Genomic DNA, 20,318 nt, shown 5'->3' with positions numbered 1-20,318 from the left:
AGACTAAGACAGAGGACTACCATGCCAACAGCAAATATAGAGCTTATTAAGGACTTTTAATAGGAAGGAAATCCTTCCCCTAATGGCATTGTAATGAGCAGCAGCCAGACAGCTAGAGTGAATGACAGACATGTGAGCGATGTGACCTTAAAGCTGACAGCTTTAGAGGAAGAGGCAAGGGGGAATGAGCTGCTGCTACAGGGCAGGGAGAGAAAGAATAAAAGATAGAGATATAGATATATTGCAAAACCAAGCAAATGAGCTGTCGAGAATACTGATAAATGTGACCTTTCTCACTTCCCAGACAGAAGCACACTATGGTACTTCATCTAAAAGTGCCGAAGCAAATCACAACAGAACATAATCATATGTTCTGCTGCGAAAAGATTGTCTCGGTTTTATTTATAGCGATACTGATGTTGCCTGACAGAAGGGATGATATTTGAATTGAATGTTTTAAAATAATTTTTACTTTACATTTAATTATTAACTTTGGTATCTGGGGGTGTGCACAAATTCTCCATAGATTATTTTATTAACCCACTAGTCATGTCCAGTTGTTTGGCTCCAATGCCCTGCTATTGTTGTTGGCGTTGTCCACGGTGACACAGACAAGATTGTTTTCAGGAAGTACTTTGTTGAGACTTTTGGACCTCAGCTCTCCGCTGTGGTCCTCTTGGAAATTTAACTATATAATGACTAATGACTAGATCCCTAAACCCTTCTTCTCAATAGTTCAAATGGAGAACATGTCTTTTCAGAAGTAACTCATGATGGCAGACCTGATTTCCTTTGCCTATTTGGAATTTTTTCATAAGGAGCGGCTCTGGCTAATATCTAATTTAATGCCACGACTCAGCTTCACTGTTCTGTTATTCCTCTTCTGGCTGTCCCTATACTGGCTCTCGTGGGATTTCCCCGGGTGGTGGGTTGTTGAGTTTGAGCCTGTAGTGTAGCACCAGCGTGTGGCAAACTTTGCAGAGGATGGTTTACTGGTCCGTGTCTGACTTTTTGTAGCCAAACCACATGAAAACAACAGAGGTAACCCCCCATTTAGGTACAATCTCTTCTTGTTTTGTTTGGGCTGAACCTCAGACCCGTTCCACATGTTGGGCCCCATCCATGTTAGTAAAACAGTAGCTGATTGGTTCGCTCCAGCTTCACTCCCACTTCCAAAGCTCAGAATGTTAAGCGGCGTCCAGAGGTTTTTTGACAATTACAATAATAATAATAATAATAATAAAAATTACAATAGAAAGAATATAGAAAATCATGAGAAAGACATTTCTATACCAATAATAATAATAATGTATAATTACTTTATTAGTCCCACAAGGGGAAATTATAATTTACACTGTTGTAATTACACACTACACACTGGCCTGAACTACACACATGCATGCTCAGGTCCTATACATGCACTAATGGAGGGAGGTCAGAGTGGGGGGGGGGCTGCCCATGCAAAGGCGCCACGAGCAGTTGGTGGTTCGGTGCCTTGCTCAAGAGCACCTTGGCAGTATATATACACACTATCCTGGTCTATTGCCAGGGTAACAAACAACACAGACCAGTTCATATTGCAATCACAATGCATTTAATTTATCTGTCATGAGAGAAATGTTATTATTCCATTGCTTAACTCCTCTAGAGTACTTGAATGAAAGGATATTGAAGCCTTATATCCACACATTTATTTAACATATTGCTTTTAGGATTATTTCTTGTTATTTATATTACCATTTGTTTGTATTAGAGTTGGACTCACACTATGACTCTATCCTGAATGATGTTATTTTCTCCTGCTGCTGTTTCCCCACAGGATATTTGAAATAGGCCGTACTTAATCTGTTAAACTTGATGTCTTTTATGTGCAAAAGCTACAGTAATAGCGGATTTGGAAAATCCAGAGAATCCTTTTTGAGACAGCTTATCCAGGGGAGAACTGGTAAACTCTGCAAGACTCTCTCAGTCCAACCCACTTGCCAAGCACCTTTGTGACCAATCGCGTTTGTGACTAATTCTCTATTCCTAATGTGGATTCATATGAATTAAAATACACTTGTATGTATAAACTAGTTGATATTCAAGCTAGTTTTGAATTTGATTGTCAGTTAATGTTCCTTTGTAATTGCCACTGTTATGTAATAGTGATGTATTGCTAAAACATTCTTTTATTTACATTGCAGTGATATTGTCAGCCTGTAAACACTGGAGACAGCGTCTTCCTCCACCCATCGGTCTGTAAGAGAGGGCGGGCTGCATGGAGATGGATGGGTGGAGGACTGTGCTTCTTCAACTTGACAATCCAGTTAAATGGGTCAGCAGCCACCCAGTGCTCTCATTAATCCTCATATTGTGGTCCGGCCTTTATCCACTGCTGCAACATTAATGTCCCTACTGTCCACACAAAGCAGCCAGTAATTGTGTAATTATTTATTTTCAATAATTATTTTTTTTATTTTTTTCCACCCCTAAGATTAGAAATTGAAGTGTACAACGAATCGACTTCACAGCCAATCACGCAATTACAAAGAGGGAGCTCACATTCAGATATAGAGACTTTTTTGTGGAAAAACAAAAACAGATGGCAACATAAAAAACCTTTATCTCAGAATCTGGAAGAAGAAGAGCAGACACACGAATGAGTTAGGTTGTTAAAGTGTTCAAGTTTATATAAAAGTAATAAATGACTATAGTAGCTGTAACTCATTTTAATTTTTAAATGGAAATAACGGCTGTGAGGGATGCATAAGGACTTGTTTAGGACAGGAAACACCAAGTTTAGGACTTGGACTTGTTGGTCTTCACTAGGGACTTAACAGCAAAGACTTGAGGTTTCACTATGTCCCACCTCTCCAAATAAATGGAGTACTTCTTATTTTAACACTGATACAGGGCACTATTATGATAAAGCCATGTGCTTCATGATCTGAGGAGTACTTGTCTTATTTTAGTGTTTGCTGTGACTTTCTGTTTAAATTTATGACACGCCAAAATTACATACATGTAATATACAGTGCTCAGCAATTTCTGGGAAAACTCCATGTAAGCCTCCATGTCTAAAAGGTTCTTCCCTGATCCTGTCTGTCACGGCCTTGTCTCTCCAGGTGGGAATTATCGTGGTGTGTTTGCACTGGGTCTGGTTCAGGGCGAATGGAAGATGTATGTGAAGTGGCCACTGGACAGGGAGGAACGCAACCTGTACATCATCAACGTCACTGCCAGCGATGGACTCTTTGTTTCCCAGGCAACAGTGGAGGTGACAGTGATAGACACCAATGACAACAGCCCCATCTGTGAGCAGGTAAGGAAGGAAACTGCTTGTTGTGCTTTTTAAATAACACAGGAACACACAGTGACGGTTAAAGTCATTTAATTTCATGAGTAATTTCATGAGTAATTTATTTTCTGTGTGTGTGTGTGTGTGTGTGTGTGTGGTGTGTGTGTGTGTGTGTGTGTGTGTGTACACGTGTGCCTGCAGGCTGTGTACACTGCCTCGGTTCCAGAGGACGTCCCAGTCAACAGTGTGCTGCTGAGGGTCGGAGCCACAGATGCAGACGTGGGCACCAGTGCCTGGATCCAGTACTCCTTACATGGTCCTGGATCCCAGGACTTCAGCATGGACCCAGACACTGGTATGACCATAGTGTGGCTTTGAAAACATACCATACATTTCTCTTGGAAATGGAACAACACTTACCACAATACATGAGCTTTTTTCACTGAACATTGATCCAGTACGGTGTAGTGTCTATGGTGGATAATAATAGTAATAAAGACTTTATTTATCATAGAATGCCTGCACTCTAAGTTGGTTATCAGCAAAAGTTGTTTAATGTTTTAAAAGAATAATACATTTGGGGCACCACTCAAAGAAATACTGATAAACCATATACCTTAAATAATCATAATCATAATCTGGAGGGAGTTCCTAACTTTGTAATTTTACAGTGGCAAAAGACTTAAGACACACAAACGACTTTCTCTTTTTGATATTAAATATTCTAGTCTCACTAATCTAAGTATCCCATGGTGAAAATCTAGAGACATTGTGCTGCAAGTAGAAAACAAACATATCATTATTATTCAGCATATTCAGCAACAACATTATAAAAAATATTGTAACATCAAACTTCACCTTATAGGGATGAGGTTACCCAACAAAACATCATGGCGTTCCTATTTCTGTACATATAGCTTATATACAGTATATAATTATGAGCATCTGTGTATACAGAAAATAAATGACACTTTAATAAAATCAAACGCTTGCTTGGGTGCTTGGTGAACGTTCCACCCTCCTTCCCCAGACAAAGCTTTCCTGTTGTTTGCGTGCTTTGGACCAGGCATTTGGATATCTAATATTACATAACATTATTGGAAATGTAAACATCAGTGTCCCAGATTCAAATCTCCAGTCCTCTGATGCAGTCTGCACTCTTCTGAAATGTAAAATCAATTAGAAGGTCTCAGGGCCTATTGTGGTCCAGCCTTTATCCATAATGTCCCTACTGTTCACATAAAGCAGCCAGTAATTGTGTAATTATTTAATTTGAATTATTATTTTTTCACCAAAGGGGTTATATCCTCCTCAACCCCTAATTATTTAAAAAACTTCACAGCCAGTCATGCAATTACAAAGAGGGAGGTCACAAAAAGAGATGGCAACATGAAAACCCTTTATCTCAGAAACTGGGACAAGAAGAGCACACCAAGTCACACCTGACGAGTTAGATTGTTAAAGTGTTCAAGTTTATATTAAAGCAATAAATAACTATAGTAGCTGAAAGTCATTTTAATTTTTAAATGGAAATAACTGTTGCATAATGACTTGTTTAGGACTGGAAACACCAAGTTTAGGACTGGGACTTTAACATCAGTGTCCTAGATTCAAATCTCCAGTCTTTACTCTTCTGAAAATGTAAAATCAATTAGAAGGTGTCAGGGCGTTGGGCGTTAAAGAGGCTGTAAATCCTGTAATCCTGGAGTCTTCAGCACAGTTGCTAAATTCTGGATGAGTTTAGGAATTCAACAAAAGGCCATGCAGGCTACAATGGAGTGAAATGCAGCAGTGAAACAGGGCACGGTCACCGGCCTATCACACTGCTTACACAGTGGGACACACATTCATTCCTTTGGATATTTTCCAACCGGTTTGACACACAAGCTAAGTTTCCATCCACGTGTCAATCGAATTATCTGAAGTACGTTGAAAAAAAAACATGAGAATAAAGCCGGTGAAAGTGTGTTTCCATCCAACGGCTTTAAAGCCAATAAAAACCTGTTGCATGATGATGTCACATGCAAACTTTTGCAAACAAAGGTTTTAGACAAAATGGATCACATCGTCTACCAACACATGATCAATTTTGCACAAGCTTATGTGTCAGCTGATAGGGACATATCGAGCTATAATAAGAACACAACGACACTATTGACACATGATGATGCAGATGCAACTTACCTTTTATTGTCCCTCCGGCACTGCTGTGAGACAACTCTCTTTTGAGACATATCTCGCTGTTTGAGCGTCTTCCATTTCCTCCGCAGGACGTCCCACGGCTTGTCCTAACCTTTGTCGGCCATTTCCTTTGCGAGTTCCTGATAAATTAAATTCAAAAAGTCTCTCGTCTACTTGTTTGTCCACTTCCATCTGTCTTCGTTGACACCCGCCATGTGTGCAGACAGAGAGGAAAAAATTATCTGAAACTTCTTGTTCTGTGTTTTATGGCTGGTTGCAACCATAAAATGAACTAAACCTTTATCGCAATTCATTATTTATTCAGCAAATAACGTTTCAATCAGCTTTTATCCCATAAGCCAAATATCGATCAAGATAAAATCAGACGTATTTCTTTTGAGTCGATATTCATGAAATTCCATAACATTTTACTGTTTCCATGAGGATTTTTTCATTTTAATATCACTTAATTTGAATAAAAACGTCTGGATGCAAAAATAGCTACTTACATTGCACCGTATGGTTCCATCTCTTCATGATTTTTCCAACCTCTCCAGGTGAGATCAAGTCATCTATGACTCTGGACCATGAGATGACACCCTACTACCGACTCGTATCCCAGGCAACTGATGGTGGTGGGCGATGGTGCCGTGCTGAGGTGCAGCTGGCAGTTACTGATGTGAATGACAACCCTCCCATCTTCACCCTGTCCCAGTACACGGCCAGCGTCTACGAAGACACCGCTACCAAAGCCCTGCTCACCCGCATCCAGGCCATAGACCCAGATGAAGGTGAGACTGCTATTGCTACTGGTGGTGGAACCACTGCTGCTATACTCTGTTTAGCCATAGGAAACCCTGCATATGTAACATTCAAGGTGCATTCATTTACAAGAACAACAGACAAATGAAGCTTAAATGAAAGCAGAGGCAGATCAGCCTGTTCTCATGAACCAAGCACTTGGTTTAAGGCACATGGTTCAACCTCTATTGTGTAGCTGACACTCCTCTTGTGGCTTTGCAGCAGGTCTGGGCCGCATGGTGGTCTACTCCCTGGCCGACTCTGCAGGAGGTTCCTTCTCCATTGATAGGACCTCAGGCATTGTGGTTCTGGAGCGCATTCTGGACCGCGAGGTCCAGTCGGCTTATCAGATAACAGTCCATGCATCTGACCAGGGTTCACCGCTGCCCCTCTCTTCATTGGTTAACGTCACTATCACTGTGCTGGACATCAACGACAACCCACCTGTGTTTGAGCGCCGAGATCAGCTGGCTACAGTGCCGGAGGATGTGGGGGTGGGCACTGAGGTTCTGAGAGTCTATGCTGCCAGCAAGGACATCGGGACCAACGCTGAGATCAATTACAGTATCCGCTCGGGCAACGAGCATGGGAAGTTCCACATCCACCCACTGACCGGTGAGTCATCTATACACGCACCGTGGGGTTGGTTAGTATAGAAGTATATAGTGTGTGTGTGTGTGTGCATATATAGTTGTGGTCTCCCCTTTTTCTTGTACAGTTGGTTACATATGCAGCTATCTGTCTCTCAAGGTAAAGCACTTGAGTTCGATGAAATGCTACAGTACATAAATAAAATGGCCACTTGACCAGAGCTTTTAAATGTTCAGTGAAGGGCCCACTGAGGAGGGAACATGTTGAGAAAAGCTATTTGCATCCAACCAGTTCCACAACGTGCTGCTTTACCACAGCCATTGTTTCTGTCACATTCATACTGTTTTGTCTTCTCTTCTCAGCTATAAAATATATTTATTTCTCACTAGATTACATCCCAGACATACTGTATGTATCTCCACAGCTGCAGGTTGGCAGCATTATGGACACTATGGTTTAAAACGCTCTGAAGCAGAGAAATAAACCATCCTATCATGCAGCCCAGTCTCATGGCAGTTGGTGAAATAATGAAGTTATTTAATCTATTGATTTGTGAACAGGGACACAATTTTGTCTTTTTGGTCGCAGTGGTGAGCACGAATTTTAAGTAATTTTTTCAATGGGAAGCACCTTTCGTGATAAAAGCATGATTACAGTAGCGAGTAGTATTGAAAAACCGAAAATCTGCGTAGGGATTCTGGTCGGGGGGGGGGGGGGGGGGGGGGGGGTGGATGGGTCAAGAACACCGGACTTTTCACTCCGTTGTTGTAGCGCGTGTGGCGTTGTTGTTGCGTTGTTGCGACCCCCAGAGACCACGAAATAAACAAGAAAATCGTGTTACTTTTGACAAATCAATAAATCAAATTAATATGACCATTTCACAAACTGTTGTGAAACGGTTGTTGCATGACCAATCTATGAACAACCTTCTGTGCTGCTACGAGGGGAGGGGAGAGGAGAGGAGGGTTCTTTCAGGGTAATGTCCCTTTATTGGAGTATTTCAAAGGAGAAACACAGTCATAAAAGTTAAAGCAAGCCAGGAAAAGAACATCCTAAACAAAACAAAAAACACAGTGAAACCTGCCAAACAAATAAAACATAAACCACCAACTCTCCATCCTTCCCCTCAAAACATAACACCCCCCCCCTACAGCCCACAAGTGACTGTAGTCCAGCAGATTGTCCATTGTCTGGTAACGGGAATGTTCCACCCTCCATCTTGCTTTGACCAGTCCTTCCAGAACTGGCACTGACTTTACACTTAACACACTGAGCCCTAATCCTGAATGTGTCTCTTTTTACTGCATTTTGGACCAAAAATAAACATATCCAAAGAAAAAACCTCCCTGAGACATTGAACCTACCTTTTAGGGAGCTCTAGCAGAGCTGACAGCCGAGGACACTAAACAAATAAATGTGGACAGGACACCGTCACTGTCAGGACAGGAAATGCACGCAGAAAATACAAAATAAAATGGTGGAAACTCTTCAGGTGAAAGTTGATTTATATGTAAATAGTCCTTAAGAAGTTGTTAACCCTTGAGTTGTGCTCCTGGGTCAAAAACAGACATTTTTGTCCCTTTTTCAGACTTTTTTTTAGTTTTTACTACATCATCATTCATCATTAGTTTTCAAACCACTAGTTTTACTTTTTGGAATTCATGTTCAATAACCCTCATTTATAAAGAATTATACCTAATATTTGAGTTAAAAAAGCATTAATTATTTTGACTAATAGTTAAGATCAGAGGAACGAAAGTGATCAATTGTATTTGCAAAGAGCGTTGTAAGGAATCCAGTCCATTTTTTGTGGTAATTTGGGTGAAAAGAAACCCGTATTTCAGATATAGACATTTTTTAAAGGGGTCAAATTTCACCCGAGGACAACAGGAGGGTTAAAAAACAAAGGTTCCTCAATCAGCCACATTCCCGGAGTCCCATTTGTGACCGCCGGCAGCACAGAGCTGTAGAGAAACTGCAGCAGAGCAAGGTCCGTATTCATAGTTTGCTGGCGGAAAAGCTGCTTGTCATAATCCAACTGCCCCGCTCTCCTCAGCAGCCATGGGGCTGTGTTCGGCCACAGACGTAGAGGGGAGTCTAAAGGAGGCAATGTTGGACTCTATATCTACAGCCCCTGGTCCCCTTCAGCTACAGGCAGGTAGAGAGCTGCTGCCCGGACCCAGTGTTGACCAGACCAGAAGAAACCCACAATGGCCCTCTGATTGTCCTCCATCAAGGGTAGCAACCATTTCCATTTAAATAAAAAGGAGAGCAAACATTCTCCTTTACACTCTCCCTGTCCTTTTTAACAAATCCCGCAGAGTCCCAAAACACATTAGCCAAAACCTTTAGCCCTTCATTCCCCCACTCAACTCCCCCAGGCAGACCGGGGCACTGCCTGATTCCCCCACTGACCTACTAACAAGGCCACTAAACATCCCACTGACTGCAGGCAACCGAAGGCAGAGACAGCGAGAGGAAGCTCAAGGTTTGAGGACCCGGGCAGCAAGAGCCCACTGAGCCGAGCCCTAGACGTGCACCTGCTAAGCAATAGCTGACCTGAAATAAGACAAACAAGCCTTATCCCTCGCTGCACAGGAACAGGCCGACTCAGCCCTGCCCCCATCTTCACCAAACACCCTGCACCATTATACAACAAACCGACCCAAGACAGAAAACCTAAAAAATAAGAGTGTTCCACACTATCCAAAGCTTTTTTTGGTCCAAAGAGACAATGCCAACCTTCAATCAACATTACACATTTTACACACATCTAGAATGTCCTGAACACAGAAAATGTCCATGATTGTCCTGTCAAGAAGACAGTAGGTTTGGTCCATGTGTATAATTACCAGACTTCCTTCAGTCTGTTTGATAATGCTCCAGAAATCACCTTATAATCCATGTAGAGGAAAGCAAGTGGGTGCCAGTTCTTAAAATAAGGCCAGGTCTTCTTTTGTGGGAAGCAGTGACCAATCCATGAAAAACCTTCCGTGCTGCTACGGGGGGAGAGGAGAGGAGGGTTTTTTTCAGGGTAAAGTCCCTTTATTGGATTATTTCAAAGAAGAAACACAGTCATGAAAGTCAAAGCAAGCCAGGAAAAGAACATCCTAAATAAAAAACACAGTAAAACCTGTCAAACAAATAAAACATAAACCACCAACTCTCCATCCCAGTGACAATACTCGCTTGCTGACAGGAAATGGGAAGACATCCTGTTCTGAGACACTCCATTAGAACCTCATTAAGGATCTGGTCCAAGAATATTCCAGAATAGAAGTCTGTGAAGAGACCATCAATCCATCGGTGCCCGTGCTGTGGCCTCTGATTGACAGCAGCTGTCAGCTCCTCCAGAGTTAGCTCACAGTCCATAAAAGCTTTCTCTTCTGGGCTGAGCTGAGCTGAGGAAGCCCCTCCAGGAACTCAACACTGCATACTGCACTGATGAGACCTCAAGAGCTAGAAGCCCTTTACAATGGCTCCTCATCTCACCTGGACTGGTGGTTACTCTGCCTCCTGGAAGCTGAAGGCAGGTCATTTGCTTCCTCTGTGCTACTGATCTCTTCAGATTAAAAAAGAACCCTAACCCTCCTCAATTCTCCTGATGTTGGCTTCAGAAACAAGCAGAGAACAATATAAAGTGTGTGTGTTTATGTGTTCATGGTGATGAAGGAACAGTGCAGCAGTGTGGCTCACTGATGAGTTTTGGATAACAATGGAGCTTTGGATAAACACAGACAATACCTGCTAGTAGGTCAATTCCTACGTGGTTTGGCTCTTTTAATGGGATTTATTGACTGTAATAAAACTAGACCTTTTGCTCCATCAAGTAGCCACAAACAGTGAATGGATGGGTTTTTCAGTTGGCAGAATCTTTTCCTTAACACACGATTTAAATTCTGCTCTTTAGAATTATTAAATGCATATCTCTGTTGCCTCTCTCCTCACCTTGCTCAGGTGCCATTTTAGTTGCCCAGCCTCTGGACTATGAGACGTGCAGGGACTACTTCCTAACAGTGGAAGCTCGTGATGGCGGCACGCCACCACTCAGCGCTATTACAACAGTGAACATAAACCTGACAGATGTCAATGACAACGCACCCATGTTCAGCCGTGACCTGTACAGTGCTGTGGTGTCCGAGGATGCTACCACTGGAGAGTCTGTCGTCCAGGTAGGTTTCCCTGCATGCAAGTTACTGGCAAGATATTCATTAAATATGTTCTGATGGATGTTTATGATGTATTACTTAATATTTTTGGTGAACCCCTGATTTTTTTCTGTAGAACCATAATCTTGTGGCAAGGGAATCTGTGTGTGGGTGTGTGAGAGAGAGAGCATGATGCTTTATTAGTAGATAGTGGTATACAGTGCCGAGAGTAAAATAATGGCTTTTGTGTTGTGTGATGCTATAATAATCATATAATAATGATAATACGTTTATTTGATATAGCACGTCTTACAGACAAAGTCACAAAGTGCTTTACATGATAACAAATTGTTAAAGAAGGAAGCGCGTTCCACAATGTCGAAACCATCACTTCAAAGGCATAATCACCTTTTGTCTTTAGTATCAGGGACAAGCCGTAGTCCAGGTCAGAAGAATTGAGTGACCTACTGGTAACATAAGGACTAAGCAGGTTAGGAATGTACACAAGTGCCTGACCATACAGGGCTCTACAAGTCAAAGCAAGCACTATAAAATGAATCCTGAACTTGATAGGAAGCCAATGTAACAAGGATAAAATGGGAGTGATGTGAGACGTTCTGCTGGACCTGGTCAACATCCTTGCAGCAGCGTTTTGGACCAGTTGGTAACGGTCCAGGGACGACTTGCTGAGGCAGGTGAAAAGGGAGTTGCAGTAGTCAAGCCGGGATGATATAAAATCATGAATGATCAGCTCAAGCTTATATTGAATACAACATTTCTGAGTTTGGCAGTTTGTTATTTGAAAGAAACATACCTGTTAATGATTTGATATGTTGATCAAAATGCATATTATGATCAAAAATAAAACCAAGATGTCTAAATTGAGACTGTACAGCTGAAGAAAGAGTCCCCAATTACTAAGCAACCTTGGAAGCAGTGCTATCTGGAGCAATAATACGTCTTACCTGCATTGAACTGTAAAATGGTGTTTGTCCATCCAGTCCTTAACAGCAGACAGACAACTGTGTCTCATCAGGCTTAACAGAGACATACAACTGGTTATCATTAATGTAACAGTGATACAAGATACCTTTAAATTGGATAATTAAATGACATAGAGGGAGCATAAACAATACAAATAAAATAGGACCTAAAACAGAACCCTGAGGCATCCCACAGGAAAGGGCAGCAGTTTCAGACGCAAAGGGACCAAGTGTCACCGAAAAACATCTATCTGAGAGATAGAAGGAGAACCAGTCCAGGGCACTCCTAGAGACCCCCCACCCACTGCCTATCCATTACCACAGTATCGAAAGCTTTCAGCCACACCAGAAGACATCATTAAATCATTGGACACTCTGAGGAGAGCTGTTTCAGTTGAGTGTTTCTGACGGAAACCAGACAAAATTGGTCTTAAATATTGTGTGTAGCCGGCACAGCAGGGAGATGTTTAGCAACTACTTCTCAACAAGAAAATTGAAATGAAAGGCATCTTAGATATAGGCATGGTTTTTGGGAGTGGATGGATCCAGGTTAGTTTTCTGTAGAAGTGGGGGAACACCTGCATGTTTACAATATGATAGGATGCAACCAGATTGCAAAGAGCTATTGATAATAGAAACCAAACATAGACCAATAGGGCCCAGGACTAAGGATTAAGTATGGATGTTCTTATAATCTACAGGGCTCCAGGAAGGTTTCATACTGCTCATCAGGGGTCTCATTTATAAATGTGGCTAATGCACAAAACGGGGCAGAAAATTGATGATTATGATTTATACAAAACAAACTTGACGGGAGAATGTGCGGCCCTCCACGCTAACTCTGACCCGTGTGTACGCACGTTTTGGAGACAATGGAAACTGGCGACGCAGATGGTGAAGAGGTGAACTGGTGTCAGACTGCAGGAAGTAAATGTGGGAATAATGATTACTTGTAATATTTTCAAGTATTGATGCCTCACGCACATTTTTTTACTCCATATCATCCACTTTATCATGAAGATAAATCCAGCAGTGTTATTTGTACTTGTACTGAGTGATAATTGTTCCACAATCCAATTCAAAATTTCTTATATAGAACATTTTCTTAATATTTAATCGGCACTGCCTCACCGTCACATTGTCCGCTACGGAGCGCTGGAGGAGGAGATGGCCCGACTCCATGGATGTAGCATCAAATAGCCTAGCATTACATAACGGCAGAACACAGTGGAAATAACTACATATCTGTCTTTAATACTGTGCATATATCATCGCAACTTCTTGGTCTGGAAATACAGTCTCGCTCAATGGTTCTGTCTGCGACATTTTTGAAGGTATTATTAATATAGCTAGTCTTTAGATCCGGTTTCCCTACACTGTGAGGGAACAGGCCAAAATTATAAGTCAATTTGCAGCAATTCCCGAGAGTGAATCAGCCTCTTATCCTGCCCTTACACCCCAATGTTTTACCATAAATAGTCACTACAAAGCACCTTGTGAATTCTGATGTATGTTAATGATCCTGGCAGTTGTTAGGTTGTGGGAAAAAGCAAAAAAATTCTCAGACACTCGGGAATTGCTGCAAATATACTTATAATTCCGGCCTGTTCTTGCACAGTGTAGGGAAACCTGATAAGACTAAGAAGAATACTGTAAGACTACTTATATTAATAATACCTTTCAAAACGGCAGGCATTACGGCACTCGGGGACAGCTTTGAAACACCAGACCTGTATGATAAAATTTAACAGAACTATGTATTATATTCAAACAAGCCTTAGTGATCAGGTTGAATATTATTTATAATATTTATACAAAACACTTAGCTGTCTGCTATTTACCTCTGGAAACAGCCAACTCAATAAGAACAGATGCACTGATATTTGTGTCCAGCCAAGTTTCAGTTAAAAACATTAAATCAAGATTGTGCTTAATAATAAAATTATCAACTAAAAAAGATTTTAAGGCTAATGTTAGTGTGTTAAAAGCATTTGACGAGGAATGGATGCTAAATGTGCACTTGAGTGCTTCTTATTGTAAATGTGCTGTATTTATATAGCGCTTTTCTAGTCTTAACAACTACTCAAAGCGCTTTTACATCATACAGGAAACATTCACCATTCATACACTATGGCCAAGGTTGCTGTACAACCTGCTCATTAGATAAACACTCACACACACATTCACAGCACCAGGGCCAACTCGGGGTTCAGTGTGTTGCCCAAGGACACATCGACGTAGGACTGCAGGGCCAGGGATTGAACCACCAACCTTCCAACTGGCAGGCAACCGCTCTACCACTGAGCCACAGCCTACATTAATTATTAACAAATCTGTTTCTATTACCTATCATAGCATGAATTGCGGAAGCTATCATGAGTGCCACTAGGCATGTAGCCTGGACCCCGCACATATCAGTTGGAGCTTGATGGAAAAAGGGAGGGGGGGTAAATTTGGTTCCAGCAGTAACCAGCTCCTTCATCTGGTCAGTGAACTCCAACAGGGGGCAGGGGGAAAGAGGGGAAAGGGTGAGTAGAGAGAGCTGTGGCACAGGTGGGGTATGGGGGCCCCCTCGAAAGCGAGATAATACATCTCAAGGAGAGAGCTGACTGTGTTCAGCAGATCAATAAAGCCCAGTGTCAGCACATTAGACTGTTGCTTCATAACATAATTTGACCCTCTATGCAGTATAATGTTCTTCACTGTTACAGCAGGAGTGCTGCCACAATATGCAGGGCAGGATGTATCAGATGCCAGATGTCTTTGGGAAAGCAGTATATTTTGATGTTTTTCTGAACATCCTTTTTACATCTCTTACAGCAGAGTCACCTACAATCAGAGTCTTCCCAGTCGTTAGGTTTCACTCTAGATTTTCACTTGTTTCTGTTCCGGTTTCAATTACTCACCACTCACCATGGCTCTAAGTATATTTTTATTTTTATTATCTGTATATTTATTATATTTTTCCATTCGGAGTACTTATTTATACTATGGTCAACTCAATATCATCTGTACTATGGTTACTTACTTTTGCTATATTATTTAATTCCACGTCATTATTCACTTACAATGCAATATTCTTTTTATACTATGGCCACCTAACTTTACTTAACAATATCTTTTATATAGTGCCTCTTTACATTCATACAGTACTTTTTGCACATTGTCTGTTGTTTTCCTGTTGTATGTTGGTTTGTTGTTTTTTTACTGTAGGAAAAAGTTGTAATAAAGTATTATCTAATATAATATAGTATAATCTACTTTTTGATTTACTGTTAGTCCTTTCACTGGCAAGGCAAGGCAGCTTTATTTGTAGAGCACATTTCAGCAACAGGGCAATTCAAAGTGCTTTACATAAAATCAGTTAAACACATAAAACACAAGTATATACAGTTAAAAGTAAAAACATTAAGACAGATAAAACCCTAACCCACTTGAGACTACCTTCACACTAATTAGTCCATGTTAGTGCTAACTTTCGTGATCCCCCTCAGTGTCACTACCCTTCAAGACTCTATTTTTAGAGACGTTACCTTTCATCTCCCTGGACTCTTCTTCACACTAATTAAGCCAATCTAGTGTTACCTTTCGAGTCTTTCTTTCTCTGTATTACACAACCTTTAAACTTATTCCTTTTCCTCAACAAAATTCATAAAACAGATAAAACACAAGTGTAAACAGTTAGAAATAAAAACATTAAGACAAAAACAATAAGACACTGCTGTGTGACAATGAGACATAATCCAGGTCATCACATGGAGATCCAGGGTCCTGCTACAGTGGAGCAAATCTCAGTAGTTGGGCAGGTTTTTTTGTTGGTAGTGATTGAAGAGGCGCTCTGTGTGCAGGATTTGTGTTTACACTGAGGGAGGTGGCGCTACGCTATAAGAAGTTAGGGTATTCATGGGGGCAAAAATCAGTTCCGGCCCATTTCATGAAATGTTTTTGCCTGAGCACACAGACTATTGGGATGAAAAGTTGGATTGAGTCGCTTCATAATGAGCTTCATAATGGACTGCATCCAACCCATATATACCTATGTGTGCTGACAGGTTGGTATATGAGACATTTGGCTCATATGTACACAGATTATTAGGAATTGGTGATATATAGATGAAAAATATCCATATATAAAGGGTAGGACAGGGACAGATGGTCAAAATGTGTGACTGTAAGACAGTCACTCCCCCGTCTCTGTGTGTTTGTGTGTGATTTCAGCTGGTAGCAGAGGACGTTGACAGTCAGCTAAATGGAGCCGTCCTCTACTCCATCATCAGTGGAGACCGAGACGAGCAGTTCTTCATGGACCCACTCCGGGGGGTCATCAAAGTCAACAAGCCACTGGACCGGGAGACAGTGAGGACACACATACGCACAAACGCACACACACACACACACACACACACACACACACACACAGAGCTTTGTAAGTGTATGTGTATGTTAACAGAGATAATCAGGACATTAGAGGAGCAGCGGAGGACATGTACTATTAGCATTAAATAATATATATATTCAATTAAAATGACAGCTGTAGCTTATGTTTCACAAGCTACTTGCTCCACATAGTGAAGATCCGGATTCAAGACATTTAGGATTTAGGTTATCTTATTCAGTAAGACTCTTACACACTAAAACACTGGCTATCAAAGTCCACATTAACTAGATTACCGCACAGTTTGATTTTGGCTTTTTTGCAAGTTTTCTACAGCTTTGATGTTCATGAGTTACAGCTGAAACAAACAGCTGCAGCGACAGTTCAACCTGAATGTTATGCACATTCCTCCGTGATAACAGAAGAAAAGAAACAGGAGGTTAAAATATATATATATGCATACAGAAGGGTGACCGTATTTTGATTTCCAAAAAAGATGACACTCGGCCCAGCCTTGAGACCCAAATTCAGACAGGCTTCTCAGAGGGGAATGAACATGCTTTATTATGCCTCAATGGTATAAAAATAACTTACGTAATAAAATAAAATATGTAACAACCTGTAACAAAATAATAGCTCTTTTCAAATAAATAAATAATTAAATATGAAATTATGTTTTAAATATGACCTATTCTGTGTCAGCTTCAAAATCTACCTTCAACTAAATATCTCTGGTGCAGCCCAGACAGATGTGATGACTGTAGGTACCAGCGGTCCTGGTGCAGCCCAGACAGATGTGATGACTGTAGGTACCAGCGGTCCTGGTGCAGCCCAGACAAATGTGATGACTGTAGGTACCAGCGGTCCTGGTGCAGCCCAGACAGATGTGATGACTGTAGGTACCAGCGGTCCTGGTGCAGCCCAGACAGATGTGATGACTGTAGGTACCAGCGGTCCTGGTGCAGCCCAGACAGATGTGATGACTGTAGGTACCAGCGGTCCTGGTGCAGCCCAGACAGATGTGATGACTGTAGGTACCAGCGGTCCTGGTGCAGCCCAGACAGATGTGATGACTGTAGGTACCAGCGGTCCTGGTGCAGCCCAGACAGATGTGATGACTGTAGGAACCAGCGGTCCTGGTGCAGCCCAGACAGATGTGATGACTGTAGGTACCAGCGGTCCTGGTGCAGCCCAGACAGATGTGATGACTGTAGGTACCAGCGGTCCTGGTGCAGCCCAGACAGATGTGATGACTGTAGGTACCAGCGGTCCTGGTGCGCCCAGACAGATGTGATGACTGTAGGTACCAGCGGTCCTGGTGCAGCCCAGACAGATGTGATGACTGTAGGTACCAGCGGTCCTGGTGCAGCCCAGACAGATGTGATGACTGTAGGAACCAGCGGTCCTGGTGCAGCCCAGACAGATGTGATGACTGTAGGTACGGATGACTGTAGGTACCAGCGGTCCTGGTGCAGCCCAGACAGATGTGATGACTGTAGGTACCAGCGGTCCTGGTGCAGCCCAGACAGATGTGATGACTGTAGGTACCAGCGGTCCTGGTGCAGCCCAGACAGATGTGATGACTGTAGGTACCAGCGGTCCTGGTGCAGCCCAGACAGATGTGATGATTGTAGGTACCAGCGGTCCAGTCCTGGTGCAGCCCAGACAGATGTGATGACTGTAGGTACCAGCGGTCCGGTCCTGGTGCAGCCCAGACATATGTGATGACTGTAGGTACCAGCGGTCCTGGTGCAGCCCAGACAGATGTGATGACTGTAGGTACCAGCGGTCCTGGTGCAGCCCAGACAGATGTGATGACTGTACAAACCAGCGGTCCTGGTGCAGCCCAGACAGATGTGATGACTGTACAAACCAGCGGTCCTGGTGCAGCCCAGACAGATGTGATGACTGTACAAACCAGCGGTCCTGGTAGAGCCCAGTATCAGCTGCTGTAGTGAACGTAGACCATCTCTGATGGGATGGAGGAGCCTGTTGGCCGAGATGAGAGCCCTGGGAGATGGATCCCTGTCCACATGGCAACTAATCACACTTGAAAAGTAAAACACGTGCACAAAGCAGCTCTGCATGTCAGCTCTTTCATTTTCTGCAGGAAAAAAGATGGAAGGCATGAACACCCCTTACTGCTTCCCCCCTCCTCAGCCTTCTTCTTTCTTCTTCATGTTCTGCTTCTTCCTCGTCTCCTTTTCCTCCGCACTGCTTGAAAACTTCAGAAATGTTCATATTCCCATCATTAAGTATTCAAGAGGACGGTCGAGGAGCCGTCTGAGCGTGCTCAGAAGGAGTGCAGGGAAGTGTGGGGGATCAAAGCTTTTGGATGATGAAAGTGAGTTTGGGGTTATCACAGAGAGAGCAGCAGCTTTGTGTGTGTGTGTGTGTGTGGGGTGGGTGGGGGGGGGGGGGGGGGGGTTAGTGTGTTTATATGTTTCCTTCTCTCATTTCAATACTGGTTCCCCCTCCCCCTCCTTTTCTCTCTGCTAAGCAGGTCATAGCTGTTTATTACTGAGTTTATTTTCCATATGTGTCAGGCAGCAGAATATTGTTTCTTCTCACCACGTTTCATTAGCTCTTTGTTATAAAGTAATATGGCGAAAGAGACAAGGGGCCACGAGACGTTGGGGGTTTGGTGACTTGCTCTAGGGCACCTCTGCAGTGCCCAAGACTTTAACTGGTCTCTGTACTCCGTACGTGGTCCACACTGTGACCAAGTCCCCACAGATTGAGCTACTGCTAACCCTAAAGTGGTAGGCCATACACAAATGCATTGGCCTATGACTGAAAAGAATAAAATCAAAATTCATAGTTTTGATAATGTGTCTATCCGTAATAACACCGTACTCTCCCAGATAATTGCTGAGATATTGAAAATCAGTAGCATCATAAAAACAGTGTTAGGAGTCAGAAGTGCACGAGGACCACCGAACTGTTTAATCATTTTTTGAAATGTTTTTCTTAACACAAAAATGAATTCAAGTTATTACAGAATTAGCAAAGATATATTGTGGAAAAAAATTTTTTTTTAGTTTACATAACATTGATGATAGGCTTTCTGGCCTACAGGAGCACAGCCTGTCCTCTACTGCCACCACCAGGACAAAGAGTACATGTTCCTGTTCTTATTCAACATTGTTTTTTTTCCAAAATATGTTTATTGATCAAACCTCATAAATTATTACAGGCTGTATTGGGAATAACAAAGGGTAACAGGTTTGACATTTTTCTTGCTTTTTAAAACAGAACAAAAACACATACATTCCCCCCCATTTCCCCCTCCACCACCCTATAACCAGATACTAAACATATATATGTATATCTTCCATTTGTCTTATTTATTCAACATTGTTTTAGATATGATAAACATGTCATCCTCTCCAGCCATAATCCATTCAATATAATCCCATTAAAAATCTGTTTCCCCAACCTCAGCCTAGAAATCTGTATTTTCTGGCAAAGCTGCCAAACATGCCTTCAGATACCCACGGGAGTCATGACAGGTGTTATATCCATTATTTATGTTTTTGGTTTATTTTTTCCTGGTTTATATATTTTCCATTGTGTCATTCCTTGTAGGTTCCCAGCTACTCGTTGGCCGTCAGAGCTCTGGATAGTGGAGTCCCAGCCATGTCCTCCACTGTGATGGTCAACATTGACATCTCTGACATCAATGACAACCCCCCCACCTTCTCCCCGGCCAACCTCACCACTGTCATACAGGTAAACCTACACATTGACAAGATAACTAACTACAGTGTAGATCGAGGACTCTGTGTGTGTGTGTGTGTGTGTGTGTGTGTGTGTGTGTGTGTGTGTGTGTGTGTGTGTGTGTGTGTGTGTGTGTGTCTTACAAACCATCCGGCATGCACAAAAGACCACGTCACACACAGCACACTGTTGCGAGGCTCCGTCCACGGCGGGGAGTTGCGACATCCCTCCGTACAGCA

General features: G+C 42.3%; 1 protein-coding gene across 5 annotated transcripts in view; it reads left to right on the top strand.

Annotated features, from left to right (window-relative positions):
• fat3a (FAT atypical cadherin 3a) overlaps positions 1 to 20,318 on the top strand; it is a 156,972-nt gene that overhangs the window by 117,224 nt on the left and 19,430 nt on the right. For all 5 annotated transcript variants that reach the window (XM_032507422.1, XM_032507415.1, XM_032507417.1 and 2 more), the window contains 7 exons: positions 3,108 to 3,304; positions 3,482 to 3,635; positions 6,019 to 6,252; positions 6,485 to 6,877; positions 10,811 to 11,025; positions 16,203 to 16,340; positions 19,948 to 20,091. In XM_032507422.1, coding sequence (XP_032363313.1) covers positions 3,108 to 3,304; positions 3,482 to 3,635; positions 6,019 to 6,252; positions 6,485 to 6,877; positions 10,811 to 11,025; positions 16,203 to 16,340; positions 19,948 to 20,091 — 1,475 coding nt within the window. The remainder of the gene's footprint in view (positions 1 to 3,107; positions 3,305 to 3,481; positions 3,636 to 6,018; positions 6,253 to 6,484; positions 6,878 to 10,810; positions 11,026 to 16,202; positions 16,341 to 19,947; positions 20,092 to 20,318) is intronic.

The sequence above is a fragment of the Etheostoma spectabile genome, chromosome 3 (genome assembly GCF_008692095.1).
Source record: "Etheostoma spectabile isolate EspeVRDwgs_2016 chromosome 3, UIUC_Espe_1.0, whole genome shotgun sequence".
In the NCBI taxonomy this organism is placed as follows: domain Eukaryota; kingdom Metazoa; phylum Chordata; class Actinopteri; order Perciformes; family Percidae; genus Etheostoma; species Etheostoma spectabile.
The sequence above is the reverse complement of the archived record's forward strand: the minus strand, read 5'-3'. Positions and strand labels throughout refer to the sequence as shown.